This window comes from Sinocyclocheilus rhinocerous, unplaced genomic scaffold, assembly GCF_001515625.1.
Source record: "Sinocyclocheilus rhinocerous isolate Xijiao unplaced genomic scaffold, SAMN03320098_v1.1 scaffold2120, whole genome shotgun sequence".
Taxonomy (NCBI): Eukaryota; Metazoa; Chordata; class Actinopteri; order Cypriniformes; family Cyprinidae; genus Sinocyclocheilus; species Sinocyclocheilus rhinocerous.
The window spans coordinates 568,259-583,241 of NW_015630026.1; the positions used below are offsets into that span (position 1 = coordinate 568,259).

The 14,983-nt window shown below is 40.2% G+C and overlaps 1 protein-coding gene across 1 annotated transcript in view; it reads left to right on the forward strand.

Annotated features, from left to right (window-relative positions):
• LOC107739776 (kin of IRRE-like protein 3) overlaps nucleotides 1-9,373 on the forward strand; it is a 44,649-nt gene extending 35,276 nt beyond the window's left edge. Inside the window, exons 8-15 of the mRNA XM_016551980.1 lie at nucleotides 218-345; nucleotides 2,115-2,241; nucleotides 2,556-2,656; nucleotides 3,848-4,046; nucleotides 6,004-6,111; nucleotides 6,321-6,430; nucleotides 6,804-6,893; nucleotides 7,169-9,373. Coding sequence (XP_016407466.1) covers nucleotides 218-345; nucleotides 2,115-2,241; nucleotides 2,556-2,656; nucleotides 3,848-4,046; nucleotides 6,004-6,111; nucleotides 6,321-6,430; nucleotides 6,804-6,893; nucleotides 7,169-7,666 — 1,361 coding nt within the window. The 3' untranslated portion in view covers nucleotides 7,667-9,373. The remainder of the gene's footprint in view (nucleotides 1-217; nucleotides 346-2,114; nucleotides 2,242-2,555; nucleotides 2,657-3,847; nucleotides 4,047-6,003; nucleotides 6,112-6,320; nucleotides 6,431-6,803; nucleotides 6,894-7,168) is intronic.
• Nucleotides 9,374-14,983: the final 5,610 nt, after the last annotated feature.

Below are 14,983 nucleotides of genomic sequence, written 5' to 3' on the forward strand. Positions count from 1 at the left end.
GGCACTGCATGAAAAATGTTCATATACAAGAAGTAAACAATACCATACGTACCTCCCACATTCTCTCCTTGGAATGACCAATGTTTCCTACTTGTATTCTTAATAAGGCCGCAGATGAGAACATTATAATGGGATTTATTTTTGTTTTGTTCACACAAAGACATACTCTAATGAAATGTACTAAAACACAATGGGAATCCACATCTTTTATTTTTAGTTGGTCCCAAGTTGCTGACTGAACCGAAACCCCAGACAGTGGACATAGGGATGGATGCTGCTTTCACATGCTCATGGACGGGCAACCCTCCCCTCACTCTGGCCTGGACAAAACAAGGCTCCAGTGTGGTATGGTGACCTCTTCTCTTCTTCCTAAATATGGCACACCATCTGTTCAACAACTGTCACAGCAATCCTGTTTGAATCATTCTATGAGTTCTAGATGCATATTGATTTTCATTAGGGCATGGAAGGATTGGGTTGGGATTGGAGTGATTCAGAAAAACTTATGTTTTGTTTGACAAACTTTTGTTACCCCAGTCCAGTTTTTATTTGACCCAGTACACACATTCCATCTCCATTAAGCAAGTTTATTCAGTCAAAAAAGGTTCATTAAACAAGTTCATGTCACCTCATCTAGGGCACCAGAATCACCCACCTCCAAAATCCCAATTTAACCCCTGTCTGTACAGGAAAGATAAAATGATTTTCAGAGCTGGATGGTTAATGGATGACATTTCTGTTTACGGTACATTTACAGGAGTTTGGCAAATGGATAAAGTGATTGCTAGCCTAAAATGAAAGTTTAGCTCCAGTAGATGTGTGAAATGCATCAGCCTATTCTGCTGTAAGTGTTTCTCTGCTGCTGCTTAATTAGATTTCATAAAGAGCCTGAGAAAGCAAACAAAAAGCGAGAGAGAGAGAGAAAGAGAGAGAGAGGGAGGCTAAGGCTGTAAAGCCAGAAGGTTCTGATGAGGCAATCAGTTAATTTTGCCATGACTACATCCCTCCACCCAGCGCTTCCTGAGTATGGGCTGATCTGTTCCACAAGTAGAGCGTTTACTTCATCGCCACAAGATATGGATTAATTGGCTAATTCGATGAGTGCTGGCGAATGAAAAATCGAGGCGAGTGCTAAACGGATTAATCACAGTTTGGCGGCGTCGAGAGGGGGAAGGAGGGGAAGGGGAAGAGAGTGCTCTAATGATCAATGGCTTCTAACAAGTGACCGCGGCGTGTGTACCAGTGCACCAGAGGCGAAGGAGCACAAGTTTCTGCTCACACTCCGGAAAATTCCACACTGCCATTGTCGTAGGTTTAATTAGAGCAGTGGGTTGACTCAGAGGACCCAGGCTGGAGCGCTTTAGACAGTAATTAAGATTGCTGCAGACAAAATTACAGGCGGAGTCAATGCTTTCCCCTTGGTATTGGTGGCATTGGTCTTTCTCTTGTGTGAGCCACGAACAATGAAATGGATGACTGGTGCTTATGGCAATAGCCATCTCTGAGGGCCACGGCTTGATCTGTCTGGAACAAAAAACTCACTGTGTCTCTACACAATCTTCCCATCTTCATCCTGTGGAAATATTAACATACTGTAATGATTTTCATTCCACAACTTACTGGAAAGATAAGACTTTAACAGGAAGTGGAAAAACATCAATATTACAAACACATATAGACAGGCACTGTCATACAGACATTTGATAGAACGTGTATAGTGGTGCTAATGGTAATAGCCATCGCTGAGGGCCACGGCTTGATCTGTCTGGAACAAAAAACTCACTGTGTCTCTACACAATCTTCCCATCTTCATCCTGTGGAAATATTGACATGCTGTAATGATTTTCATTCCACAACTTACTGGAAAGATAAGACTTTAACAGGAAGTGGAAAAACATCAATATTACAAACACATATAGACAGGCACTGTCATACAGACATTTGATAGAACGTGTATAGTTATACTTGGTGTGTGCTAATCTGTAGGTATAAATTGACATGTGGTTTGTTGCAAACTCTTGCCTGATGCCTATATCTGTGGTCACATCTGTGGAGAAATGTCTTGGTATAGCAACAGATCTGACCAGGCTATTCTTGTTCATTTTATTTAACAGGTGCTCAGCAATAGTAACACCCTTCAGCTGAAGGCAGTTACACAAGAGGATTCTGGGACATACACCTGCAAAGCTATCGTGCCTCGGATTGGTGTGGCAGAGAGAGATGTAACTCTAACTGTCAACGGTAACTAAATGCTATCTTTTTATCTCATTACTTTTTTTCTCCCCTCTTTCTTTCCCAATTTTGTTCATGATATATTCTGTTTCAAAACCACACGAGTTCACAGGTTTTGGTTAGCTTACTAGGGTTTGGAACAAAAGCTGTAATTTTTTTCTATTAATCAGTGAATTGCTTCCCTAATTGATGAGCTTCTTATTTATGTGCATGACTCATGCACTTGGTCTTGAATACACAAGGAACATCAGCTCTGTGTCTTCCTTTGCTTTCATTAGCACCCTTAGTCAGTACGATTTCTCTCTTTCACACCAACACTTCAGGCCCTCCCATCATCACGGCTGAGGCCACGCAGCAGGCCGTCAAGCATTCCAAGGGCAAGCTGGAGTGTCTAGTGGGCAGCAGCCCTCCTCCTGACAAGATTGTGAGTATACATTCTCCTATTTCTGTATGTGTGTGTTTGCTAGGTATCTGATGCTTAGTGTAGCCGTATTCCTGACAAGCTTGTTTGTGAGCCTTTCTCTTGAGCAGGTGCTTTCGGTGTGTGCACATCACACGCCCAAGCTCCCTTCCCCTCTCCCTCCAACAAGATCTCATGCGAGTCTCCTCTTTCCTTGCTCCTGTCTCTCTCTTTCCATATCTGACACCCACACAAGCACAGCTACACAGCCCCATTCCCCTAATAGAGAGCGCTCGATGAGAGGGCTCATCCTGTATCTCACCTTTTCCACCCTCAAGCGTGCAGAGGCGAATTGCATTAATGCCAGGTTCTGCAGAGAAGACCTCCGGCCCCCTAGGCTCCTTTCCAACGGCGAGCAATTAGCGCGTAGCACCACTGACCTCCCGTGACCCAATCGTACGTGGGAAGGCCTTTCAGTGGATAATTAGGGTCTAAGTTGGAGAGAAATCGAGAAGAAGGATAGAGATGCACCGAGACAGATGGAAGTTAAGCAAGGGTAACTGAAAGCAGTTGATGCAAAGAAGGAATCAGAGACGGAAAAAACCTCCTGATCCTGGAAACAGTGACAGGTGGGGATTCGGGGTGTTATTGGCTGTTATTTCTTCACCTGAGGCCAGTCAAGGGAGGACTTCTCAGACATGCTGTTTCACCTCTTTGCCAGAAAGGTGAAGTAAAGAAACAATGGCTTGTTTTCTCTCCCTGAGTAGCTTTGAGATCTCAGACTGACCTGCTGCTAGACAGGAGCTGCTTGTCTTCCCCGCAGGGTTTTTCACACAGCTCTTTTTCACAAGCCGAGACACAATACTGTTGGTAAACCAGCTCGACATGACAGTGTAAAAGAGCACAAGAAAAATTCCAATCTCTGACACTGAGTTTATGACACTAAAGTCTAATTCTGGGGTGAGGCTTGAATATATACTGAGATTTTAGTTCAACTTGGAATCAAAATCGACCCTATTTACTTGCTTAACACATGTTCATGGTCATATTGTGAATGATTCAATGGTGCATAAGAAATACATTTGTTTGTCTTTGCAATTCCCTCTTACCTTTTCATAATCAAATCGCCAAAATTGCAATTGTCATTTCATGCATTAAAATGTGAGAATAACAACACTTGCTGTACCTTACACCTTGCTATCTCCTTCTCCTCAGGTGTGGACATTTGGAGACACGATCTTGTCATCTGGCTCTTCTGGTCGGTTTTCCGTGCAGACAGTACACAGTGACCGAGGGGTCCTCTCCTCGCTAATCCTCTCAGAGACTATGGCCCAGGATTTCCAGCTTCGATACAACTGCACTGCTTGGAACCGCTTTGGTACAGGCACGGCACTGGTCACTCTTGAAGAGCAAGGTATGGGGTCCTCATGCCAGATTATCCTGTGTAAAACATCCTTTTATTTGAATGCAATATAGTACCGGTCAAAAGTTTGGACACACCTAATTCCTTAATACGTTCCAGCTTTTAGAATGGTGGTAGACATTCAATTATGAAATTACAAATGAAATATGGATATTGGGTAATGATCAAACATGTTAAATATAAAACCGTTTTACATTTTGGGTCCTTTGAAGTAGATAGCCCTGCTTTAAAACAGTATTTAATTGGAATCGGTATTGAGTTTACATGTATGCTTCGTACTTGTCCCCCTCCCCCATTCGTCAATTAAAAAATAAAAATAGTATATTTGTTAAGAAATTCCTATATATTTGTCTAAAAAACCATCTCATGCATTTACGCTTAAACTTAGATCAAAAGCTTCTCAGGACTGTGAGAAACAAATTCAGTCAAGTGAGTCCATACTTTTGACTGGTAGTGTAGATCAGTGAGTGTTTGGGAAAATGTTCTGGGAAATTTTGGGTCTGGAGAGTCAAAAATTGGAGGCGTGAGAAGCAAGCAACTGAAAGTAAAGTGAGAAAAGTGGCAGGAGGTTTAGATTTGTAGATGGGCCAAGCTCTTTTGGCACCATCGCTTTAATAATTAAAGGATGGTTGATTTGAAAACACTGACAGTAAGTTGTAGGGTTTGTCCACCTTAGAGTTGGTGCCTTTTATCTAAGATTAGTCATGACGAGCTGTAATCCAGTTTGAGTCAGCTCTATGCAGGAATCGTGTCTCAAAACACCCTGCAACCCTGTGCTTATCTTAATTATACACCACCAAATCAATATCATTTAATCAGGAGATGGTCCACTTAATGAATACATTCGTTCCATAACATAAGATATAGATTTTGAGCCTGAATGAATTAAATCAAGACCTAATGTACGGCATGGGTATGTGACGCTTCACTGACCGTTTCATTTTGTATGCACAGTGCACCAGTTTAAATTTGCTTAAATAAGACTAAGCGTGGTAGACGGCTTGAGTCTTTGTACTGGGAGACACCAAAAATAAGGTCTTCGCCAGCAATTTGCATCAAGGCAGCAGAACCAAGTCTCTGGAGAGGCAGACAGTGCTATCTCCTGGAATCTCTAATTAGATTACTGTCGGCTGCCTCGCTGCATGTCAGGCCTGGTTACCCCTCTTCCACCAGAGATTAGAGACAATAGCCTGGTCCTGTGATGCCACTGTGGATCACACTAGATGAATTTCTATATGTTGCACTTGAGTTTGGACGTAGCTCGGAAAAAGAGCTTCTTTGTAGAACACGTTTGACAAGCAGAGAGCATTTCTTCAATCAGCTGGAGATCCGACATACCTTTTGATAATATGAAAATTAAATCATCACAAAGAAAATGTCAAGAACATGTCTGGGTCATAATTTAGCCCCAAACTTATTTGTAAACTTACATTAACAATATATATATATGATTATGGACAGATGGCAGGACAGAAAGTGTAAGGAAAGAACGTGACATGTGGCCGAATTTGTGCTCTGCATTTAATAACCCATCCAAGTGCACACACACAGCAGTGAGTAGTGAAACACGCACACACACAATGCTGCGGCGCCCAGGGAGCAGTTGGGGGTTCAGTGCCTTGTTCAAGGGTCTCACCTTAGTCGTGGTATTGAGGGTGGAGAGAGCACTGGATATTCACTCCCCCCACCTACAATCCCTGCTGGACCTGAGACTCGAACCCGCGACCTTCGGGTTACAAGTCCGACTCTCTATCCATTAGGCCACGACTGGCCCAAGTCACGACTGTAGAAGTCGTGGATGTTATAATAGAAACATTTAAAATCCACTTGTAATAAAATGAAAGACATGCCTGAATTTGTATCATCTGCATACCCTGCAACTGAAGAGGTAGATGTAATAATAGATTTTCAGAATTCAGCTCAGTCACGTTCCCTGTTTCCCTTGCAGAGGCCCTCCCCTTGCTAATCATCATTGGAGCATCGGTGGGCGGAGGCTGTGTCTTCATTGTTTGTGTCATTACCCTGGTTTCCATCTGCTGCCGCCACACTGCTAAAGGTGAGGTCAAAGGTCAGATGTTATCTGAGAGTTCTTATTCTCTCCTCAAAAAACATGATACAGTAAAAAAATCAAACGAACTAACTAGACAGAGGTTAATTATGGGGCCACCTCTTTGCCTGGAGCAGTGTTGACCTTTTCACCTCTCTGGAAATCTTCCCACCGTTCACCTCATTAATCTCTATACACTGCGCTATTTCCTCACCCAGGCAAAAAGGGCACACGCCTGTCTAAGAGCGACATCCGCGTACAAATCGTGCACAGCGACCACAACGCAGCCAGAGGAAACGATGATGAGGAGGACGTGAAGGAGCCTATGGTAAGTCACCCTCAAAACTAAAAAGAAATACTTAGAATAGCCTAATAGATAGAAATAGCTTTTATACCATTTTTCTTTCATAAAAATTCTTTCCTGATATGCTGCAGGAAAAACATGTAAACGTCAACAGCATCACAACCTGATTTCTGAGGGAAATGGAATAGGAAACAAAAAATATTAGGCTGTACTTTACTGCCAAAAAGTAAAGTCATTTATTATATTTTGCTGAAAGATGCTTAAAAAAAACATGTATACTGATCATTTGTTCACAAGAAGATCAGGAACTAGGGACAATATTAATGATGACTGCATGACATTTAACATACCATAGACACTGAGCAGTCTGTAACCCAAATCTCTGTACTCTTCTCAGGCTCCCAACAGCAGTGAGTCTCCAGGAACGTCTCGCACAGAGCACAGCGACCTGCTGGAAGAGGAGGATGATGAGAGATCAGATATCAAGGTATTACATTTCACAAAGCATGACTCGGATGGTTAATCTGATAAAAGCAAAAGGTTGTTTTCAAAGGTTTGAGGAAATCATTGTACTTAATAACACTAACTTGCTGAGATCATATTTGTATTACACCCACAAGCTTGGATCACGTTCAAGAAAACCTACAAGTCTTGGTCAATGTCTAACTTCAAGCTAGCACCTTACTAAAATAATTTGCATGTATTTCATGCTGTACAAAATTCTGTTATTTATCTGACAATGTTTTTTTTCATTCTTCCTAGGATCCCACTAATGGCTACTACAATGTGCGGGCTCACGAGGACCGCCACATTACAAGAACTGGGTTCTCCGAATATGTCCCTAATGCTCGCCCAGTCTACACTTCCTCTCAGCTTCCCTCGCCGAGCCCCTTATATGGCCAACACTCCACTCAGCCTCGGATTTATGACTTCTCCCAGCGTTACGCCACAACCCCTGCCACACGCACCACCTATGAGCAACAGCAGTCTCAACAACCACAGCAACAACAGCAAACTCCTACCATCTATCCTCAGGATCCACTCTATGCGGGCTCCGCCTACCTGCCCGCCACCTATAGCCGCGCCTTCACAAGCTACGTCAAACCCGCATCCTGCGAGAAGGCTGACGGGTACGAGCATTCAGACCAGGCCAGCAAGGTGTCCAACTCCTCCCGTTTCTCATACGCATCCTCGCAGGTGTCGTCGCAGCAGTCTGACTATGGGCGGCCCTCGCAGCAACGCATGCAGACTCATGTGTGATGGCTCCCTCGAAGACCTGCTAAGGGTCTGGCATGATCAAAGACTTTCTTCTGAATGGGTTCAGGAGGGATTAAGCGAACTTTAAACTGAGATTCAAGAGGCGGAAAAGCTTTATTGCTATCTTGAAGTGAATGTTGGATCGATGGAAAACTTCTTTCGAAAGAACTACAACGTGCCAAGCTTGGAAGTCACCATCAAGCTACTGATTTTCTTCGTCCAAATGTTGAACTTTAAGGGAAATAAACATCGTCCATCAATTCATCTCTATGGCACTGTATTTCCATTCAAAAAGGCTCCAGCATTGACCCTTCTAGATCTTGGAGAAGGAAAGCAGTGCTGTGGGGAAGGGCAGTGTCCTCATGAACTAATCTTTGTAAACGAGGACAAGCTCATGACACTACGCTGAAACAATCAAAATGACATGAACTTGCAAAAAATCTAAAAGATAAAAAATAAGTGTTTGTTGGCATGCTGATGGAATTGTAAGCACATGTGTGTATCAGTGACAACAGGTCTTGCCTACACAAAGTGGCTCAAAGTTCAATTCACAAAGCAGGGGAGCAGAAGAAAGAAGAGCGCATGCGCTCACCCTAAGATATTTCTTCAGAAGCTCTATCTGTAGTCTGCACTGCTGTTGGGCTAGCAAGAGAGTATTTATGTAAAGCCTCAATGGACCAGTGCAGGAAACTGGAATCTGGAATGCTTTGGTTAAAAAAAAAAAAGAAATTATGGACAAAATCCATAAAATATATTTCTGTCTGTTTGATGGAACCAAGATTGGCCAATCCCCAAAGAATCAAATTTAGAGGTGCGGTCTTTTTAAGCTATATTCTCAAGGACTTGCTGCAGAGTTCAGAGTAGAGCCCATTTCGGGACCACGGTTTCTTAAGTCAAGCTATGTACGGCAAACCTAAATTACAGCACGGCCTTGTGGCGTGCAGTAATAATCTTGTAATGTTCCTTACGTGACCACTGTATGTTACAAATACAAAGTGTGCCAAGGTGACTGTTATGTCATGCTGACATGGCTGACACCGTCAGGTAGCACCAACATGTTTACATAGAAGAAAAAACAGAAAAAAGAAATAGCAAGTGAAATGCAGTACTGTCCATTTCCACTTAGAGCCACTTCAATGACTGTACAAATTGTTGGGAAATTCACTCCCGTCTGTTGCATGCAGATGATGTGTGTACGTGAATGTAATCAGCATTTCTTCTCATCTGTTTGTTCCTTGTGTGAGAAACCGCTTACTGCACCCTACGTCTGTTCGATCTTGGATACCTGCATTTGGAGGTTACCATACTGCCATTTTCCTTTGAGCCTGAATGGTCGGCTCCATTTGGAAAGATAAAAAAAAAAAAAGTCAAAATGAACTGTAAGATAGGTGAAACAAAACATTGGTTGTCTTTATTTTTATATTTTATATAAGCCTTAATGTACAGCGTGTAAGCTGCTCTATTGTAAAGTACCTTTATATTATAAAATGCATTTATCTATATCTTTGAGTTGACTTCATTTGGTTCACAACGGTTTTTACCCCCATGTTACCTATCAGTTTTGGAGAGGTGAAAGGTGTTACGTTACACAACTAATTGACCTTTTCCTTCCGTTTCTTTCTTTTTTTTTTAATAACGTTCAAATAATTTTATTTGCTAAAAATGAGCTATTGTTGCTTGTAACTTTGTACACATATTTATATTTCAATAAAACCATTTCAAATAATATCTGCTCTGACTGAAGTGAGTTTGGCACACATCGCTGGGTCTCGTCAAATGTCATGAGGGAATGAGGACAAACAATACCGGGGCTGCCGAGTTGATGAATACATAAATTAGCAATGATGCCTATGTTGATTCTCTTATTCCCGCGGCGACAGCAGGGTTTTTAATAAAGACGGATGAGATTCCCAAGCCTCCCGCTGTCTGCGTATCAAACATAGCAGGCACAGGCCGTCTCCCCTCAACGCAACCAAATATTGCGCTGACGGAGCGGGTGTTGTGTGACAACATTATCTTGTCGTGTCACCCAGTCTCTCAGATTTCATCATGTCACGCCGAGCTTCACCGCAGGGAGTGTTGAAAACATAAACACGTACTCAGCATTAAACAAATGAACTGATGGCTACTCAGGTAAATTTAGGGTCACGTTTCCATCAGCTGTCATCATCCCTTGCATACAACGAACATTGCCCAAAGTAACCAAACAAGAATGAATTTGCATAATGTGCAAACCTGATAATATAAAATGCAAACTCTGCTATCCATAAACTGTCAGTGGCATCATATGGCACAAAGTCCATTCAGTGAGTGTCTAAAAGAATGCTGTGGACAAAATGGCTATTTTTAAGTTAAGTTAATGTTTTAAATTACCGTGATAATACGTTAATAGCAGAAAGAAGAACCACTCGGTTTGCCAGAATTGACATTTAAGTTAGGTTAGCCAATACTGACTGAAATAACCAGTGCCTATATACAATAAAAATGTTATGAAACCTAAGGATTAGTTAATTGTTACTTATACTAGTTATCAACTAGTATATACTAGTTAATCAACGTTTTTCTGAGGTAAATTCTCAGTTTAGATGCCTGGCCAAACGTGCTGTCTTATGGAGCTGATCAATTGGATATTAACGTATTAATGATAACATTTCTATATTTCCAGGTTACATGATTAAAACAATGAAATTAAGTACAAAAACAACAATAGGGGAGCGCCGGGCACAAAGTAAGGCGGGGTTAGTTGTAACACACATGGTATGAATATTTCCACACATGCTAGCACAGCAAACATTTACAGTATTTATTAGTTACCATATTAACATTATATAGGGAAAAAAGTGTGCCAAAATTTAAAAATCTTTTGAAGATATCAATTAACATTTATTTTACCATAGTAAAATTAAAATTCTGGCTTAAGTAAATTTTTCATCTCTGTTTTTATTAATCATTTAAAATGAGACAAATCTGCTATTATTTTAATCTCCAATCTGTTACTTATCAGTTTAGATAGTTTTTTTTAATGCTTCGCTAACTAGCTGTTGCGCAGATGGGGCACGTTGTAACACTGCGTTACAATGTGCTATTCTAAGACATTAGCGATGTAATTTACACTATTGACTTTAATGAATTTTAACGAGAAACAACGAGAAACAGGTGAATAAAGACATAAGACATGTAAAGCATTTTTGCTCGTTTATATGGGCCGTCCCAAGCATGGTTGCAAATGTGTTCATTGTCAAACTCCAAAATCAGATCATTTTTAATTATTAAAAAACACCATTATTTTATTTGAAAAAAAATATTTTATTTTATTAACAAAATATTTTAGCACGTTGTTACATTTCACTTTCATTTTCTGAGGGTAAATAAAGAAAAACGTATACACTGTAATCATGAAACAAAGCGACATATTTGTACTAGACAAGTGTAAAATTACTGTGGATAAAAAAATATATATTCTGAACCCCATGTGGATTTACACAAACTGAGAAAGTCCAAAAGCGTTACTTTGTGCCCCGCTTTCCCTACACATCCCTACATGAATATAACACAAGATGAATCTCACCAATAAGATGATCTGTGAACTATGGTCAGGCAATAAACAAAAGGTGTAACGGAAATGAACAGAAAAATTGGTTGAACTATGTCTAGCCTGATTTCAATCATGTATTTCGTTGACCACAATGCTTTCTTTCGATCATTTGATTACATTTCTCCATTAGGTAGCCTAGTATGGTGACCTTTGGATGCCTAGATACCGTATTAATGTGCAATATGCTAAAGTGCAAGAGTTGTTATGACATCGATTGGAGATGATATAAAAGGTTAAACACCAATCTAAAGCTCATACAAGGTCAAATCTGGCATGTAATTAGCCTAAATTCAGTACTCTGTCAACCATTTAAAACAACTGTTGCTGTGCAGTGCAATGCTTAATTAAACCTAGCTTTTTAATTGGTGCAAGGCCAAAACTACATTCACATCTGTAACAAAGACACGCTGTGGATTTTCTCGTATCAACTGAAAAGAGTAGATTTATGATGCTTTCTAGTTTCATTTTCCATTAGGAGAGCACTGATTTATGGGCAAATAATTGTAGAAGGAAATGTTGACATTGGTTAAATGCCAAGGCTATCTGATTTAATATTGATGAAAAAACGGTTTTGAGTTTTCTTTACTACATTTTGCATTCTGAGGGGGAAATGAAATTACTGGGAAATGACCCAAAACACTCTATTCTGGAAAAAAAGTAATTTAAAACCAGTATGTATTTTATTGTCAAGAAAATATTATAAACTCTAGGAAAATGTGCATACATTAAAACATTTGCATAGTGTTAAAATATAAAATATAACGACACAGAAAAGACCAACAAGTTCAGTTACATTAACAATACAAAGCGCATTTAGTCACCCAGACACATAAAGCCACACATAATCAATGCAGTTTAAAAACAATTAAAAAAATGAAAGTCTAACAAGCCCTCAATAGGTCAAATTGCACATCATGATGCTATATGAAACTTCTGTAGTACGTAAATAAAGCATTCATTGCCTGACATCTCTCAAAATACAGCAACGTCTCTTGTACATCCTGGGAAAATAAGTCACTACACTACAAAGCCTGAAAATCTTACTAAGCAAGTGGACTTTCCATGGGAAAGAAACTTGCCAAGTAAGCATTTATTGCCTGACATCTCTCAAAATACAGCGAACGTCTCTTGTACATCCTGGGAAAATAAGTCACTACACTACAAAGCCTGAAAATCTTACTAAGCAAGTGGACTTTCCATGGGAAAGAAACTTGCCAAGTCTATGAGGAACCGGCGGTATAGATTCCTCGATACGGTCGGGCCTCTTTGAAGGAGAGACCATCCTGCTAGGTTGTTTCAGCCAACAGCTTTGACATTGATTGGCTGGAACTTTAACATGCAGCAGAAGTGTGTGACCTATGATGGCCTTGGTTGTATTGGCAAATGGATGATGGAAATATCCTATTTTTACCTAATCCTCCATTTCAGAGCTTTGGCACTGAGGTTCCGAGATCACACAGATGTGAGGAAAGAAGGTCAGCCTGAGTGGGATGCTTACAGAAATTTCTAGATTGCAAAGAAGCTTTTGACCTTCGCTTAAAGGGGAAAAAAATGTAGGGATTGAAGCTACCTCCAAAGCCGGAAACAAGAGTTTCTGAGAAGAGGCAGGGTCCAGTCTTTGGAACAAAGGCACATTTTGAGCATAAGAAAAAGACTTTTTAAACAGAATATAATTCATAAAGATAACAACATGACTTCCACCAGGTCATAAGTGCTGGCAGGCTCATTATAGGACAGTTTGAACTCTAAGTGCCATTTATGAAGTTACTGTTCAGATACGAACAAATGGAACTACAACTGCGTGACAAAGAGTTGGTAAATGAGTGTAACAGTACATCACAGTGATATATATTCTCATTATAGTGGTATCTGCATGTATTTTATGAACCTTTTTATTTGGTTGACTAAAGTTGAACTCAACTTTAGATTGATACCGCTATGAAAAACATCATTCATAAGCCATAACAACCAAATAGTCATACTGAATGAAAATGCTATTATGAAAACGACCAGGTGGTCTGAAACGTATGCGAGCTCAATTTGAATGAATTTTTTCTCACAAAGGATGTCGACCAAAGCTGTATTCACTTTCGTTTTTATGAGTGTGGCTCACATACTGTACTAAATATTCACGGCACTCAACACTTGTGTTCTTCTGCTTTGGTTGTTGTATGACTGCAGGTCCAGGCTTCACCATATGTTTGTGATTCCACGGATCCAATCCCGCAGTTTGGTGACACGTGTGTAGATGCCAGGCTTGTTCCGCCGAGCGCAGCCTTCTCCCCAGCTCACTATTCCAGCCTGGAACCATTTGCCAACATCGGAACGACATACAAGAGGACCGCCAGAGTCTCCCTGCGGAAGCCAAAAGAAAGAAACTTTTAAACGTCATTCCACATTTTCCAAAACTCGACGAAATGCATGGAGGACACTCATGTAACTCAACATATTTGATGACCGTATTCAAGAGTTGCCTGTTGATATATTCTAGAGAACGTACTTTAATGCATCACTGAATGTTTACTTCATTTTTAATGTACAGTATATTGTGATTATTTTATTTTGTATTTATTTTTCCAGTTTTTTTTTTATTGTGCGTATTGATGCTTTGCAATATTGTATATAAAATAATCATGCCAATAAAGTGCTTGAAATTGAAAAAGGAGATGAAATGATGATTATGTATATGAGAAACTGAAAAACAGAAAGGAAAAAAGGAGGGCTTGTAAAGCAATTGCAAACGATTTAATTATTATTGTAATCACTTATCATTTAGTATTTTGTACCTCTAATTTAAGCTGCTTATTTACGGTGTCATTTCATTCCATTACTATTATTCCTGAATGATTTGTTTTGTGTGTAATACAATTCGGCTCTTAATTACTTTGCCAATATTGCAATGTAAACAGACGTGGCAATAAAGCATATTTGAATTGGGAGGTGAGAGGAGAGAGAGAGAGAGGAAGACAAAACAATGCAAAGTACAAAGAGAGAGAGAGAATGTGCACAAAATCTATGAGCTCCTATAGCAGGAGAGGAAGATAGAAAGGAGTCACAAGACCAGGACCGGAACCTGTGCGAGAGAAAAGCACACTAAGAAGATTACACCCAGAATAAGAGAGACGCACAGAGCGTTCAGAAGAGGAAAGCAAGATGAATAACAAGTGAGATAGAAGTAGAAATTATGGAAATCAGCTCATTTAAATATCAGGGAACAAGGTAGAATAATTAATCTTCTCCACTACGAGGCTGTACACACACTGCTGGAAGACAACAACATTAGCTGAACACTTTGACGGCATTATGCTCATGTCATATCTGTACTGTAGGTGTTTCTGAATGAATAGAACAGGACAAAAAAAGACTTATCCCTGCTGGGCTTGACAATGCATCTAAATGGCTATTAAACCACCTTGAATTCATTAACATTCAATAAACGTGTAATTTTGCACGTGTTGTAGATGTAAAGATTTTTAACTCGCAACTGGGGTGGGGGTGTTGTGATTTTTTGCGTCTGTAAATGGCAATTTAAAAAATAGTGGCATAACAGCACAACATGTACTGTTCAGTGAATTTTTGTGATTGAAATGCGGTTAAAAGAGTCATTTTAATAGGAATCTCTGCAATCCGGAATTTCGCCCGAAAGCGAAAGATTTCCCTACGCCGATTTCGCATCAAGTTCAAGTTGGTCCATGCTGACCAACAAACAGAAACCTATTTGGCGT